The 16,684-nt window shown below is 39.3% G+C and overlaps 1 protein-coding gene across 8 annotated transcripts in view; it reads right to left on the bottom strand.

Annotated features, from left to right (window-relative positions):
* LOC131367872 (cGMP-dependent 3',5'-cyclic phosphodiesterase) overlaps positions 1 to 16,684 on the bottom strand; it is a 221,786-nt gene that overhangs the window by 38,813 nt on the left and 166,289 nt on the right. For all 8 annotated transcript variants that reach the window (XM_058413487.1, XM_058413479.1, XM_058413485.1 and 5 more), the window contains 3 exons: positions 2,660 to 2,734; positions 2,213 to 2,254; positions 2,043 to 2,111 (listed from right to left, as the gene is read on the bottom strand). In XM_058413487.1, the coding sequence (XP_058269470.1) occupies positions 2,043 to 2,111; positions 2,213 to 2,254; positions 2,660 to 2,734 (186 nt within the window). The remainder of the gene's footprint in view (positions 1 to 2,042; positions 2,112 to 2,212; positions 2,255 to 2,659; positions 2,735 to 16,684) is intronic.

Below are 16,684 nucleotides of genomic sequence, written 5' to 3'. Positions count from 1 at the left end.
GCTGTTTCACTTATAATTAAAAGTAAACTTGCATGAGGAAACAAAGAAAGACAAAAACATGCTACTGGATAAAATTAGTTGATTTTCCACAATTGGAGGAGAAAGAACAAGAAAAAAGAGATGTCACAGATGCCACTCTCTCAGTCCAGACATTGGCTGATGAAGTACTTCTGACGTTGCACTGGGTGATGTATACTCGGCTTACACACTGCCGGCTGCTGTAAAATATTTTAATAAAAGTGTACCAACCCCTCCACACACACCCAGAGACCAGAGATAGGGGCAAACTTTTACATTCAGAACAGGAATATGGCTAAAAGATCAGGTAAAGAGCTCAGATGTAGCGTTTCTGCCTTGTTTTCCTCCTCATACTGTCAAGTGCTGCTGCAAACTTTCTTATTTTAAATGCTTTTTTTTTTTTATTTAAATTTTTGTCCTGTTAATATGAGCACCAGGCAGCAGGCCTCATTCCCTGCGGCCCTCTGACGAGACAGGATAAGAGCACATGGAAGGGAACTCTCATATCCCTGCATCCCCAGAGATGGTGTTAAACACAGTATTACCAGTGCTGTCTCTTTTCTGAAATAAGAGGCTGAGTAATCGTGGCTTCTCCTCCAGGCTTTGCCATCACGCTCTAGTATCTCACACCATAATACCTGTCCGTCTGAAAACTTCTCATATCTGGGTTGTATAGGACTTCGCGATCTGCCAAAAATACCATATCATGTCTTTTTTGTTGGAGAAAAATCCACAATATGATCACAATATGATCATCTGCATATCACTCAGCAGAGCAACTAAAATAATTAGGTTTATAAAGAAAAACATACACCTTAGGCCAAAGTACTTTTTCAGACTAAGTGCACTTCGTAAGAATCTAAAGAATTATTTCTAAATTAAAAACAAATACAGATAATGTTTTAAAATGTTAATTATACATACTGTACATCACCTCTACTAGTGTCATCATTAGCTGAATTAAAATAAGCAGTACGTATATCATGTATGTATATCTATCATCACAATAGAGTTAGAAAAAAAAAGTCTTACAGAGGACCAACAATTTTATTCTATATCATATATCCTGTATTATATGTTCGGCTAGCTACAACATCACAGCATCACTGATGTTTCTATGCTGAATTTTTTAGTCACCAGCTGCTCTGTTCTCAGACATTCTGCTGTGCTGCCAGTCTAAACAAGGAGAGAGTATAAGCTAAGGAACTGCCTACTCTTGTTTATGACTAGTTTGTTTGTGTGTCTGTCAGGAAGAGTGGGAGCTGTACTTGGGCTTCATTAAACAGGGTTTCATCGCATGTAGTAAAACGTGTTTAGTGTCATATTTGTTACATGCCATTTCATTGTAAAGACAGATTGAGGAGACATTTTATATCCATCATCCACTTTTTCCAATAAATATGTAAACAAACAAACAAACAGTAATGCTGTTAGATTTTAGAATTCAAATCAGTTGTTTTATATACAGACCTTCGTCCAAAGCAGGGGCAACAAGGAAACACTCAAAACTCTTCCAGGGAATCTGTATTGTTACTGTCTAGTATATAAGAAATTAGGCTGAACGAAAATAAACTAAACCGAATTGAAGTTCAATTTATCTTCAGCAAACAGAGCTGATGTAATAACAGAAAATGTTGTTCATCAATACAGACCAACCAATTAAATGCTTCCATGCACTATTCATTTTCATTTACACACACACACACACACACAAACACACACACACACAGACAAACACACAAATTACAGATGACAAATCCAAAATAATTTTCATTCATGTTGTGTGTGATGAAGCGAGTGAGACAACTATAAATCCCTGCCAGTTTCATTCATCTGGAAATAAGATGGTACTGAATGTGTGCCAATTTAGCAAAATTATCTGTGTGTTCATGTGTGTGATAATTAGTTGGTGTTGGAGATCCAAGCCTTGGTTGGGAGAGTAAACACATCTTGTCCTCTATTAGAGCCGAGTCACAGACAGATGTGTGTGTGTGTGTGTGTGTGTGTGAGAGAGTGTGGGTCACCTGGCTAACATCCTGCAAGGTGATGGATTTCTTTTTCTCCACCACCTGCCCAAATCGTCCGAACATCAGCTGGGCAAAAAGAACAACAACAGCATTAAGTCACACACACACACACAGAGTTAACATAGTTATTATCATCCATCTCTCGTATATATTATAAATAAACTTACAGGAAAACTGATCTCTTCTTCTAGAACTTTATCTCCAACCACCTGTCATAAACACACACATCAGTGAGACACAATGTGTGTGTGTGTGAGTGTGTGTGTGTGTGTGAGTGAGTGTGTGTGTGTATACGTGTGTGTGTGTGTGTGTGAATGAGTGAGTGAGTGTGTGGGAGAGTGTGTGTGTGTGAGTGTGTGTGTGTATGTGTGTGTGTGTGTGTGAGTGAGTGAGTGAGTGAGTGAGTGAGTGAGTGAGTGAGTGAGTGTGTGTGTGTGTGTGTGTGTGAGTGTGTGAGTGAGTGTGTGTGTGTGTGAGTGTGTGAGTGTGTGAGTGAGTGTGTGTGTGTGTGAGTGTGTGAGTGAGTGAGTGTGTGAGTGAGTGTGTGTGTGTGTGTGTGAGTGTGTGAGTGAGTGTGTGTGTGAGAGTGAATGTGTGTGTGTGTGTGTGTGTACCTGACAGAATAGTTGATGGTTATCCTCAGACACCAGCAGCAGACAGCAGCACTGAGACTGGGTCTCTTTCTGTAGCTATAAAACACAAAGAGAGAGAAAGAGAAGAGTCAGATACTTCATCCATAACTCCATCCCTTCATCCCTTCATCTATTTGCCTCCATATTTATCTATTTGTTATTCCTCTCTCTACAGCTACTACACCATCAGAAATACTATGGTATCTATTCACCCACTTATTTGTCTAGCCATGATTTAATCCATCATTTGTTACAATAGCATGTGATACATGTAGTCATCATTCCACCCATCCATCATCTGTAAAATAATACAGTTATTTGTGCACCCACCCATAAATCATTTAAAATAATGCAGTGTACTGTAGTGTAGTGTACTGTAGTGTAGTGTACTGTACTGTACTGTAGTGTAGTGTAGTGTACTGTAGTGTAGTGTACTGTAGTGTAGTGTACTGTACTGTAGTGTAGTGTAGTGTACTGTACTGTAGTGTAGTGTACTGTACTGTAGTGTAGTGTACTGTACTGTACTGTAGTGTAGTGTACTGTACTGTAGTGTAGTGTACTGTAGTGTAGTGTAGTGTACTGTACTGTAGTGTAGTGTAGTGTACTGTAGTGTACTGTACTGTAGTGTACTGTACTGTAGTGTACTGTACTGTAGTGTAGTGTAGTGTAGTGTAGTGTACTGTACTGTAGTGTAGTGTACTGTACTGTAGTGTAGTGTACTGTAGTGTAGTGTAGTGTAGTGTACTGTACTGTAGTGTACTGTACTGTAGTGTAGTGTACTGTAGTGTAGTGTACTGTACTGTAGTGTAGTGTAGTGTAGTGTACTGTACTGTACTGTAGTGTACTGTACTGTAGTGTAGTGTAGTGTAGTGTACTGTAGTGTAGTGTACTGTAGTGTAGTGTAGTGTAGTGTACTGTACTGTAGTGTAGTGTACTGTACTGTAGTGTACTGTAGTGTAGTGTACTGTAGTGTACTGTACTGTAGTGTACTGTAGTGTAGTGTACTGTAGTGTAGTGTAGTGTACTGTAGTGTACTGTACTGTAGTGTAGTGTACTGTACTGTACTGTAGTGTAGTGTAGTGTAGTGTACTGTAGTGTAGTGTACTGTAGTGTAGTGTAGTGTACTGTAGTGTAGTGTACTGTACTGTAGTGTAGTGTACTGTAGTGTAGTGTACTGTACTGTACTGTAGTGTAGTGTACTGTAGTGTAGTGTACTGTAGTGTACTGTAGTGTAGTGTACTGTAGTGTAGTGTACTGTAGTGTAGTGTAGTGTACTGTAGTGTAGTGTACTGTACTGTACTGTACTGTAGTGAACTGTACTGTAGTGTACTGTACTGTACTGTAGTGTACTGTAGTGTACTGTACTGTACTGTACTGTAGTGTAGTGTACTGTACTGTAGTGTACTGTACTGTACTGTACTGTAGTGTACTGTACTGTACTGTACTGTACTGTAGTGTACTGTAGTGTAGTGTACTGTAGTGTACTGTACTGTACTGTAGTGTAGTGTACTGTAGTGTAGTGTACTGTACTGTACTGTAGTGTAGTGTACTGTAGTGTACTGTAGTGTAGTGTACTGTAGTGTAGTGTACTGTAGTGTAGTGTAGTGTACTGTAGTGTAGTGTACTGTACTGTACTGTACTGTAGTGAACTGTACTGTAGTGTACTGTACTGTACTGTAGTGTACTGTAGTGTACTGTACTGTACTGTACTGTAGTGTAGTGTACTGTACTGTAGTGTACTGTACTGTACTGTACTGTAGTGTACTGTACTGTACTGTACTGTACTGTAGTGTACTGTAGTGTAGTGTACTGTACTGTACTGTAGTGTAGTGTACTGTAGTGTAGTGTACTGTACTGTACTGTAGTGTAGTGTACTGTAGTGTACTGTAGTGTAGTGTACTGTAGTGTAGTGTACTGTACTGTACTGTAGTGTAGTGTACTGTAGTGTAGTGTACTGTAGTGTACTGTAGTGTAGTGTACTGTAGTGTAGTGTAGTGTACTGTAGTGTAGTGTACTGTACTGTACTGTAGTGAACTGTACTGTAGTGTACTGTACTGTACTGTAGTGTACTGTACTGTACTGTACTGTAGTGTAGTGTACTGTACTGTAGTGTACTGTACTGTACTGTACTGTAGTGTACTGTACTGTACTGTACTGTACTGTAGTGTACTGTAGTGTAGTGTACTGTACTGTAGTGTAGTGTAGTGTACTGTAGTGTACTGTACTGTAGTGTAGTGTACTGTAGTGTACTGTAGTGTAGTGTACTGTAGTGTAGTGTACTGTACTGTAGTGAACTGTACTGTAGTGTACTGTACTGTACTGTACTGTAGTGTACTGTAGTGTACTGTACTGTACTGTAGTGTACTGTAGTGTAGTGTACTGTACTGTAGTGTACTGTACTGTACTGTAGTGTAGTGTACTGTAGTGTACTGTACTGTAGTGTACTGTACTGTAGTGTACTGTAGTGTACTGTACTGTAGTGTACTGTAGTGTAGTGTAGTGTACTGTACTGTACTGTACTGTAGTGTACTGTACTGTACTGTAGTGTAGTGTACTGTACTGTAGTGTACTGTACTGTACTGTACTGTAGTGTAGTGTACTGTAGTGTAGTGTACTGTAGTGTACTGTACTGTACTGTAGTGTACTGTAGTGTAGTGTAGTGTAGTGTACTGTACTGTAGTGTACTGTAGTGTAGTGTAGTGTACTGTACTGTAGTGTAGTGTAGTGTAGTGTACTGTAGTGTAGTGTAGTGTACTGTAGTGTAGTGTAGTGTAGTGTACTGTAGTGTAGTGTACTGTAGTGTACTGTAGTGTAGTGTACTGTAGTGTAGTGTACTGTACTGTAGTGAACTGTACTGTAGTGTACTGTACTGTACTGTACTGTAGTGTACTGTACTGTACTGTAGTGTACTGTAGTGTACTGTACTGTACTGTAGTGTAGTGTACTGTAGTGTACTGTACTGTAGTGTACTGTAGTGTACTGTACTGTAGTGTACTGTAGTGTAGTGTAGTGTACTGTACTGTACTGTACTGTAGTGTACTGTACTGTACTGTAGTGTAGTGTACTGTACTGTAGTGTACTGTACTGTACTGTACTGTAGTGTAGTGTACTGTAGTGTAGTGTACTGTAGTGTACTGTACTGTACTGTAGTGTACTGTAGTGTAGTGTAGTGTACTGTACTGTAGTGTACTGTAGTGTAGTGTAGTGTACTGTACTGTAGTGTAGTGTAGTGTAGTGTACTGTAGTGTAGTGTAGTGTACTGTAGTGTAGTGTACTGTACTGTACTGTAGTGTACTGTACTGTAGTGTAGTGTAGTGTAGTGTACTGTACTGTAGTGTACTGTACTGTAGTGTAGTGTAGTGTACTGTATTGTAGTGTAGTGTACTGTAGTGCAGTGTACTGTACTGTAGTGTACTGTACTGTAGTGTAGTGTACTGTAGTGTACTGTACTGTACTGTACTGTACTGTAGTGTACTGTAGTGTAGTGTACTGTACTGTAGTGTAGTGTAGTGTACTGTACTGTAGTGTAGTGTACTGTACTGTACTGTAGTGTATTGTAGTGTAGTGTAGTGTACTGTAGTGTAGTGTACTGTACTGTACTGTAGTGTAGTGTACTGTAGTGTAGTGTACTGTACTGTAGTGTAGTGTACTGTAGTGTAGTGTACTGTACTGTAGTGTAGTGTACTGTACTGTAGTGTACTGTACTGTACTGTAGTGTATTGTAGTGTAGTGTAGTGTACTGTAGTGTAGTGTATTGTAGTGTAGTGTACTGTAGTGTAGTGTAGTGTAGTGTACTATACTGTAGTGTAGTGTAGTGTACTGGACTGTAGTGTACTGTACTGTACTGTACTGTACTGTAGTGTACTGTACTGTAGTGTACTGTACTGTACTGTAGTGTAGTGTAGTGTAGTGTACTGTAGTGTACTGTACTGTAGTGTACTGTAGTGTAGTGTACTGTACTGTAGTGTAGTGTAGTGTAGTGTACTGTACTGTAGTGTAGTGTACTGTACTGTAGTGTACTGTAGTGTAGTGTACTGTAGTGTACTGTACTGTAGTGTAGTGTAGTGTAGTGTACTGGACTGTAGTGTACTGTACTGTACTGTACTGTACTGTAGTGTACTGTACTGTAGTGTACTGTACTGTACTGTAGTGTAGTGTAGTGTACTGTAGTGTACTGTACTGTAGTGTACTGTAGTGTAGTGTACTGTACTGTAGTGTACTGTAGTGTAGTGTAGTGTACTGTAGTGTAGTGTACTGTAGTGTAGTGTAGTGTAGTGTACTGTAGTGTAGTGTACTGTAGTGTACTGTACTGTAGTGTACTGTAGTGTAGTGTAGTGTACTGTAGTGTAGTGTACTGTACTGTAGTGTAGTGTACTGTAGTGTACTGTACTGTAGTGTAGTGTACTGTAGTGTACTGTAGTGTAGTGTACTGTAGTGTAGTGTAGTGTAGTGTACTGTAGTGTAGTGTACTGTACTGTAGTGTAGTGTACTGTAGTGTAGTGTACTGTACTGTAGTGTACTGTAGTGTAGTGTACTGTAGTGTAGTGTAGTGTACTGTACTGTACTGTAGTGTAGTGTACTGTAGTGTACTGTACTGTAGTGTACTGTAGTGTAGTGTACTGTAGTGTAGTGTAGTGTAGTGTACTGTACTGTAGTGTAGTGTACTGTAGTGTACTGTAGTGTAGTGTACTGTAGTGTAGTGTAGTGTACTGTAGTGTAGTGTACTGTAGTGTAGTGTACTGTACTGTACTGTACTGTAGTGTACTGTACTGTAGTGTACTGTACTGTAGTGTAGTGTAGTGTAGTGTAGTGTACTGTAGTGTACTGTACTGTAGTGTACTGTAGTGTAGTGTACTGTACTGTACTGTACTGTACTGTAGTGTAGTGTAGTGTACTGTACTGTAGTGTAGTGTAGTGTAGTGTACTGTAGTGTACTGTACTGTAGTGTAGTGTAGTGTACTGGACTGTAGTGTACTGTACTGTACTGTACTGTACTGTACTGTAGTGTACTGTACTGTAGTGTAGTGTAGTGTACTGTAGTGTACTGTACTGTAGTGTACTGTAGTGTAGTGTACTGTACTGTAGTGTACTGTAGTGTAGTGTACTGTAGTGTACTGTAGTGTAGTGTACTGTAGTGTACTGTAGTGTAGTGTACTGTACTGTAGTGTAGTGTACTGTACTGTAGTGTACTGTAGTGTAGTGTACTGTAGTGTAGTGTAGTGTAGTGTACTGTACTGTAGTGTAGTGTACTGTACTGTAGTGTACTGTAGTGTAGTGTACTGTAGTGTACTGTAGTGTACTGTACTGTACTGTAGTGTAGTGTACTGTAGTGTAGTGTACTGTAGTGTAGTGTAGTGTAGTGTAGTGTACTGTACTGTAGTGTGTAGTGTAGTGTACTGTAGTGTAGTGTGTAGTGTACTGTAGTGTAGTGTGTAGTGTACTGTAGTGTAGTGTGTAGTGTAGTGTACTGTAGTGTAGTGTGTAGTGTAGTGTACTGTAGTGTAGTTTGTAGTGTAGTGTAGTGTAGTGTACTGTAGTGCAGTGTAGTGTAGTGTAATGTAGTGTAGTGTAGTTTACTGTAGTGTACTGTACTGTAGTGTAGTGTGTAGTGTATTGTGTAGTGTAGTATAGTGTGTAGTGTAGTGTAGTGTACTGTAGTGTAGTGTGCAGTGTAGTGTGTAGTGTACTCTAGTCTAGTGTGTAGTGTATTGTACTGTACTGTAGTGTGTAGTGTAGTGTTCTGTAGTGTAGTGTACTGTATTGTAGTGTACTGGAGTGTAGTGTGTTGTGTAGTGTACTCTAGTGTAGTGTGTAGTGTAGTGTACTGTAGTGTGTAGTGTGTAGTGTAGTGTACTGTAGTGTGTAGTGTAGTGTGTAGTGTAGTGTTCTGTAGTGTAGTGTACTGTATTGTAGTGTACTGTAGTGTAGTGTGTTGTGTAGTGTACTCTAGTGTAGTGTGTAGTGTAGTGTACTGTAGTGTAGTGTGTTGTGTAGTGTGTTGTGTAGTGTAGTGTACTGTAGTGCAGTGTAGTGTAGTGTACTGTAGTGTAGTGTGTAGTGTAGTGTAATGTAGTGTAGTGTAGTTTACTGTAGTGTACTGTACTGTAGTGTAGTGTGTAGTGTATTGTGTAGTGTAGTATAGTGTGTAGTGTAGTGTACTGTAGTGTAGTGTAGTGTACTGTAGTGTAGTGTGTAGTGTATTGTACTGTAGTGTAGTGTACTATAGTGTAGTGTAGTTTACTGTAGTGTGGTGTATTGTAGTGTACTGTAGTGTGTAGTGTATTGTGTAGTGTAGTGTTCTGTAGTGTAGTGTTCTGTATTGTAGTGTACTGTAGTGTAGTGTGTTGTGTAGTGTACTCTAGTGTAGTGTGTAGTGTAGTGTACTGTAGTGTAGTGTGTTGTGTAGTGTAGTGTGTTGTGTAGTGTGTAGTGTACTGTAGTGCAGTGTAGTGTAGTGTACTGTAGTGTAGTTTGTATTGTAGTGTAATGTAGTGTAGTGTGTAGTGTAGTGTAGTGTAGTTTACTGTAGTGTAGTGTAGTGTGTAGTGTATTGTGTAGTGTAGTGTAGTGTGTAGTGTATGGTACTGTATTGTAGTGTAGTGTACTGTAGTGTAGTGTACTGTAGTGTAGTGTAGTGTAGTGTGCTGTAGTGTAGTGTAGTGTACTGTAGTGTAGTTCGTAGTGTAGTGTAGTTTACTGTAGTGTACTGTGTAGTGTATTGTGTAGTGTGGTGTACTGTAGTGTAGTGTACTGTAGTGTAGTGTGTAGTGTATTGTAATGTAGTGTATTGTACTGTACTGTAGTGTGTAGTGTAGTGTAGTGTACTGTAGTGTTGTGTAGTGTGTAGTGTATTGTGTAGTGTAGTGTACTGTAGTCTACTGTACTGTAGTGTAGTGTGTAGTGTAGTGTACTGTACTGTAGTGTGTAGTGTAGTGTACTGTAGTGTAGTGTATTGTGTAGTGTAGTGTAGTGTAGTGTGCTGTTGTGTAGTGTGTAGTGTATTGTGTAGTGTAGTGTAGTGTGTAGTGTATTGTACTGTACTGTAGTGTACTGTAGTGTAATGTGTAGTGTACTGTACTGTACTGTAGTGTGTAGTGTAGTGTACTGTACTGTTGTGTAGTGTGTAGTGTATTGTGTAGTTTAGTGTAGTGTAGTGTACCGTACTTTACTGTAGTGTGTAGTGTACTGTATTGTAGTGTACTGTTTGGTGTATTGTACTGTAGTGTAATGTGTAGTGTAGTGTAGTGTACTGTACTGTTGTGTAGTGTTTAGTGTAATGTGTAGTGTACTGTACTGTAGTGTGTAGTGTAGTGTAGTATACTGTAGTGTAGTGTAGTGTACTGTTGTGTAGTGTGTAGTGTATTGTGTAGTGTAGTGTACTGTACTGTAGTGTGTAGTGTAGTGTACTGTAGTGTACTGTACTGTACTGTATTGTGTAGTGTAGTGTACTGTACTGTAGTGTGTAGTGCAGTGTAGTGTAGTGTGTAGTGTATTGTACTGTAGTGTAGTGTAGTGTACTGTAGTGTAGTGTACTGTAGTGTACTGTAGTGTGTAGTGTAGTGTAGTGTGTAGTGTATTGTACTGTAGTGTAGTGTACTGTACTGTAGTGTAGTGTAATGTGTAGTGTAGTGTATTGTGTAGTGTACTGTACTGTAGTATGTAGTGTAGTGTAGTGTACTGTAGTGTAGTGTAGTGTGTAGTGTATTGTGTAGTGTAGGGTACTGTAGTGTAGTGTACTGTACTGTTGTGTAGTGTGTAGTGTATTGTGTAGTGTAGGGTACTGTAGTGTAGTGTACTGTACTGTTGTGTAGTGTGTAGTGTATTGTGTAGTGTAGTTTAGTGTAGTGTACTGTACTGTAGTGTAGTGTGTAGTGTATTGTGTAGTGTAGTTTAGTGTAGTGTAGTGTACTGTACTGTAGTGTAGTGTGTAGTGTATTGTGTAGTGTAGGGTACTGTAGTGTAGTGTACTGTACTGTTGTGTAGTGTGTAGTGTATTGTGTAGTGTAGTGTAGTGTAGTGTAGTGTAGTGTAGTGTAGTGTGTAGTGTATTGTACTGTTGTGTAGTGTGTAATGTATTGTTTAGTGTAGTTTACTGTAGTGTATTGTAGTGTGTACTGTAGTGTAGTGTACTGTACTGTAGTGTTCTGTAGTGTAGTGTACTGTAGTGTAGTGTACTGTAGTGTAGTGTGTAGTTTACTGTAGTGTATTGTAGTGTGTAGTGTAGTGTACCGTAGTGTACTGTAGTGTAGTGTACTGTAGTGTAATGTGTAGTGTAGTGTAGTGTACTGTAGTGTAATGTGTAGTGTAGTGTACTCTACTGTAGTGTGTAGTGTAGTGTAGTGTAGTGTACTCTAGTGTAGCGTAGTGTACTGTAGTGTACTGTACTGTAGTGTACTGTAGTGTACTGTAGTGTACTGTAGTTTAATGTGTAGTGTAGTGTACTGTAGTGTACTGTAGTGTACTGTAGTGTACTGTAGTTTAATGTGTAGTGTAGTGTACTGTACTGTAGTGTGTAGTGTAGTGTAGTTTACTGTACTGTACTGTACTGTAGTGTAGTGTACTGTACTGTTGTGTAGTGTGTAGTGTATTGTGTAGTGTAGTGTAGTTTAGTGTAGTGTAGTGTACTGTACTGTAGTGTACTGTAGTGTAATGCGTAGTGTAGTGTATTGTACTGTAGTGTGTAGTGTAGTGTACTGTAGTGTAGTGTACTGTAGTGTAGTGTGTAGTCTGCTGTAGTGTATTGTAGTGTGTCATGTAGTGTACTGTAGTTTAGTGTACTGTAGTGTACTGTAGTGTAGTGTAGTGTATTGTACTGTAGTGTAGTGTGTAGTGTACTAGTGTGTAGTGTACTGTAGTGTAGTGTAGTGTAGTGTAGTGTGTAGTGTAGTGTACTGTAGTGTAGTGTACTGTAGTGTAGTGTACTGTAGTGTATTGTAGTGTGTAGTGTAGTGTACTGTAGTGTAGTGTACTGTAGTGTAGTGTACTGTAGTGTAGTGTAGTGTATTGTACTGTAGTGTAATGTGTAGTGTACTGTAGTGTAGTGTAGTGTGTAGTGTAGTGTAGTGTAGTGTACTGTAGTGTAGTGTACTGTAGTGTAGTGTACTGTAGTGTAATGTGTAGTGTACTGTACTGTAGTGTGTAGTGTAGTGTGTAGTGTATTGTACTGTAGTGTATTGTAGTGTGTAGTGTATTGTACTGTAGTGTATTGTACTGTAGTGTAGTGTACTGTAGTGTATTGTAGTGTGTAGTGTATTGTACTGTAGTGTAGTGTACTGTGTTGTAGTGTAGTGTAGTGTACTGTAGTGTAGTGTAGTGTACTGTAGTGTAATGTGTAGTGTAGTGTTTAGTGTAATGTGTAGTGTACTGTACTGTAGTGTGTAGTGTAGTGTAGTATACTGTAGTGTAGTGTAGTGTACTGTTGTGTAGTGTGTAGTGTATTGTGTAGTGTAGTGTACTGTACTGTAGTGTGTAGTGTAGTGTACTGTAGTGTAGTGTGTAGTGCAGTGTAGTGTAGTGTGTAGTGTATTGTACTGTAGTGTAGTGTACTGTAGTGTACTGTAGTGTGTTGTGTAGTGTAGTGTGTAGTGTATTGTACTGTAGTGTAGTGTACTGTAGTGTAGTGTACTGTTGTGTAGTGTGTAGTGTATTGTGTAGTGTAGTGTACTGTACTGTAGTGTGTAGTGTAGTGTACTGTAGTGTACTGTACTGTACTGTATTGTGTAGTGTAGTGTACTGTACTGTAGTGTGTAGTGCAGTGTAGTGTAGTGTGTAGTGTATTGTACTGTAGTGTAGTGTACTGTAGTGTACTGTAGTGTGTTGTGTAGTGTAGTGTGTAGTGTATTGTACTGTAGTGTAGTGTACTGTACTGTAGTGTAGTGTAATGTGTAGTGTAGTGTAGTGTGTAGTGTAGTATACTGTAGTGTAGTGTAGTGTACTGTTGTGTAGTGTGTAGTGTATTGTGTAGTGTAGTGTACTGTACTGTAGTGTGTAGTGTAGTGTACTGTAGTGTACTGTACTGTACTGTATTGTGTAGTGTAGTGTACTGTACTGTAGTGTGTAGTGCAGTGTGTAGTGTATTGTACTGTAGTGTAGTGTAGTGTACTGTAGTGTAGTGTACTGTAGTGTGTAGTGTAGTGTAGTGTGTAGTGTATTGTACTGTAGTGTAGTGTACTGTACTGTAGTGTAGTGTAATGTGTAGTGTAGTGTATTGTGTAGTGTACTGTACTGTAGTATGTAGTGTAGTGTAGTGTACTGTACTGTAGTGTAGTGTACTGTACTGTAGTGTAGTGTAATGTGTAGTGTAGTGTATTGTGTAGTGTACTGTACTGTAGTATGTAGTGTAGTGTAGTGTACTGTAGTGTAGTGTAGTGTGTAGTGTATTGTGTAGTGTAGGGTACTGTAGTGTAGTGTACTGTACTGTTGTGTAGTGTGTAGTGTATTGTGTAGTGTAGGGTACTGTAGTGTAGTGTACTGTACTGTTGTGTAGTGTGTAGTGTATTGTGTAGTGTAGTTTAGTGTAGTGTACTGTACTGTAGTGTAGTGTGTAGTGTATTGTGTAGTGTAGTTTAGTGTAGTGTAGTGTACCGTACTGTAGTGTAGTGTGTAGTGTATTGTGTAGTGTAGGGTACTGTAGTGTAGTGTACTGTACTGTTGTGTAGTGTGTAGTGTATTGTGTAGTGTAGTTTAGTGTAGTGTAGTGTACTGTACTGTAGTGTGTAGTGTAGTGTATTGTAGTGTAGTGTGTAGTGTACTGTAGTGTGTAGTGTAGTGTGGTTTAGTGTAGTGTAGTGTAGTGTATTGTACTGTAGTGTAGTGTAGTGTGTAGTGTACTATACTGTAGTGTAGTGTGTAGTTTACTGTAGTGTATTGTAGTGTGTAGTGTAGTGTACCGTAGTGTAGTGTACTGTAGTGTAGTGTACTGTAGTGTAATGTGTAGTGTAGTGTACTGTACTGTAGTGTAGTGTACTGTAGTGTATTGTACTGTAGTGTAGTGTACTGTAGTGTAATGTGTAGTGTAGTGTACTCTACTGTAGTGTGTAGTGTAGTGTACTGTAGTGTAGTGTAGTGTACTGTAGTGTACTGTACTGTAGTGTACTGTAGTTTAATGTGTAGTGTAGTGTACTGTACTGTAGTGTGTAGTGTAGTGTAGTTTACTGTAGTGTACTGTACTGTAGTGTAGTGTACTGTACTGTTGTGTAGTGTGTTGTGTATTGTGTAGTGTAGTGTACTGTACTGTAGTGTGTAGTGTAGTGTAGTTTACTGTAGTGTAGTGTACTGTACTGTTGTGTAGTGTGTAGTGTATTGTGTAGTGTAGTTTACTGTACTGTACTGTACTGTAGTGTAGTGTACTGTACTGTTGTGTAGTGTGTAGTGTATTGTGTAGTGTAGTGTAGTGTACTGTACTGTAGTGTACTGTAGTGTAATGCGTAGTGTAGTGTATTGTACTGTAGTGTGTAGTGTAGTGTACTGTAGTGTAGTGTACTGTAGTGTAGTGTGTAGTCTGCTGTAGTGTATTGTAGTGTGTCATGTAGTGTACTGTAGTTTAGTGCACTGTAGTGTACTGTAGTGTAGTGTAGTGTATTGTACTGTAGTGTAGTGTGTAGTGTACTAGTGTGTAGTGTACTGTAGTGTAGTGTAGTGTGTAGTGTAGTGTACTGTAGTGTAGTGTACTGTAGTGTAGTGTACTGTAGTGTATTGTAGTGTGTAGTGTAGTGTACTGTAGTGTAGAGTACTGTAGTGTAGTGTACTGTAGTGTAGTGTAGTGTAGTGTATTGTACTGTAGTGTAATGTGTAGTGTACTGTACTGTAGTGTGTAGTGTAGTGTGTAGTGTGCTGTAGTGTATTGTAGTGTGTAGTGTATTGTACTGTAGTGTAGTGTAGTGTACTGTAGTGTATTGTAGTGTACTGTAGTGTAGTGTACTGTAGTGTAGTGTACTGTAGTGTAATGTGTAGTGTACTGTACTGTAGTGTGTAGTGTAGTGTGTAGTGTGCTGTAGTGTATTGTAGTGTGTAGTGTATTGTACTGTAGTGTAGTGTATTGTAGTGTGTAGTGTATTGTACTGTAGTGTAGTGTACTGTGTTGTAGTGTAGTGTAGTGTACTGTAGTGTAGTGTAGTGTACTGTAGTGTAATGTGTAGTGTAGTGTGTAGTGTATTGTAGTGTGTAGTGTAGTGTGCTGTAGTGTACTGTAGTGTAGTGTAGTGTAGTGTACTGTAGTGTAGTGTAGTGTACTGTAGTGTAGTGTAGTGTACTGTAGTGTAATGTGTAGTGTAGTGTGTAGTGTATTGTAGTGTGTAGTGTAGTGTGCTGTAGTGTACTGTAGTGTAGTGTAGTGTACTGTAGTGTAGTGTAGTGTAGTGTAGTGTACTGAAGTGTAGTGTAGTGTAGTGTGTAGTGTACTGTAGTGTATTGTAGTGTGTAGTGTACTGTAGTGTACTGTACTGTACTGTACTGTAGTGTACTGCATTGTAATGTAGTGTGTAGTGTATTGTACTGTAGTGTAATGTGTAGTGTACTGTACTCTACTGTAGTGTGTAGTGTAGTGTAGTGTACTGTAGTGTGTAGTGTAGTGTAGTGTACTGTAGTGTAGTGTACTGTAGTGTAATGTGTAGTGTAGTGTAGTGTAGTGTACTGTAGTGTATAGTGTAGTGTAGTGTAGTGTACTGTAGTGTAGTGTACTGTAGTGTAATGTGTAGTGTAGTGTATTGTACTGTAGTGTAGTGTACTGTAATGTGTAGTGTAGTGTACTGTAGTGTAGTGTGTAGTGTAGTGTACTGTACTGTAGTGTAGTATAGTGTAGTGTGTAGTGTCGTGTGTTGTGTGGTGTAGTGTGTAGTGCACTGTAGTGTTGTGTACTGTACTGTAGTGTGTAGTGTAGTGTACTGTAGTGTAGTATAGTGTACTGTAATGTAGTGTAGTGTAGTGTACTGTACTGTAGTGTACTGTACTGTAGTGTACTGTACTGCAGTGTACTGTACTGTAGTGTACTGTACTGTACTGTAGTGTAGTGTAGTGTACTGTAGTGTACTGTACTGTAGTGTACTGTAGTGTAGTGTACTGTACTGTACTGTAGTGTAGTGTACTGTACTGTAGTGTAGTGTAGTGTACTGTACTGTAGTGTACTGTAGTGTAGTGTACTGTAGTGTACTGTACTGTAGTGTAGTGTAGTGTACTGGACTGTAGTGTACTGTACTGTACTGTACTGTACTGTAGTGTACTGTACTGTAGTGTACTGTACTGTACTGTAGTGTAGTGTAGTGTAGTGTACTGTAGTGTACTGTACTGTAGTGTACTGTAGTGTAGTGTACTGTACTGTAGTGTACTGTAGTGTAGTGTAGTGTACTGTAGTGTACTGTAGTGTAGTGTACTGTAGTGTAGTGTACTGTAGTGTACTGTAGTGTATTGTAGTGTGTAGTGTATTGTACTGTAGTGTAGTGTACTGTACTGTAGTGTATTGTGTAGTGTAGTGTAGTGTAGTGTGTAGTGTAGTGTACTGTACTGTAGTGTATTGTGTAGTGTAGTGTACTGTAGTGTAGTGTACTGTACTGTAGTGTATTGTGTAGTGTAGTGTACTGTACTGTAGTGTAGTGTGTAGTGTACTGTACTGTAGTGTACTGTAGTGTAGTGTAGTGTAGTGTACTGTACAGTAGTGTACTGTAGTGTAGTGTACTGTAGTGTAGTGTAGTGTAGTGTACTGTACTGTACTGTACTGTACTGTAGTGTAGTGTAGTGTACTGTACTGTAGTGTAGTGTAGTGTACTGTACTGTAGTGTACTGTACTGTAGTGTAGTGTAGTGTACTGTAGTGTACTGTACTGTAGTGTAGTGTAGTGTAGTGTAGTGTACTGTAGTGTAGTGTAGTGTAGTGTACTGTAGTGTACTGTACTGTACTGTAGTGTAGTGTAGTGTAGTGTACTGTAGTGTACTGTACTGTAGTGTAGTGTAGTGTAGTGTACTGGACTGTACTGTACTGTACTGTAGTGTAGTGTAGTGTACTGTACTGTAGTGT

This window comes from Hemibagrus wyckioides, linkage group LG17 (assembly GCF_019097595.1).
Source record: "Hemibagrus wyckioides isolate EC202008001 linkage group LG17, SWU_Hwy_1.0, whole genome shotgun sequence".
Lineage (NCBI taxonomy): Eukaryota > Metazoa > Chordata > Actinopteri > Siluriformes > Bagridae > Hemibagrus > Hemibagrus wyckioides.
The sequence above is the reverse complement of the archived record's forward strand: the minus strand, read 5'-3'. Positions and strand labels throughout refer to the sequence as shown.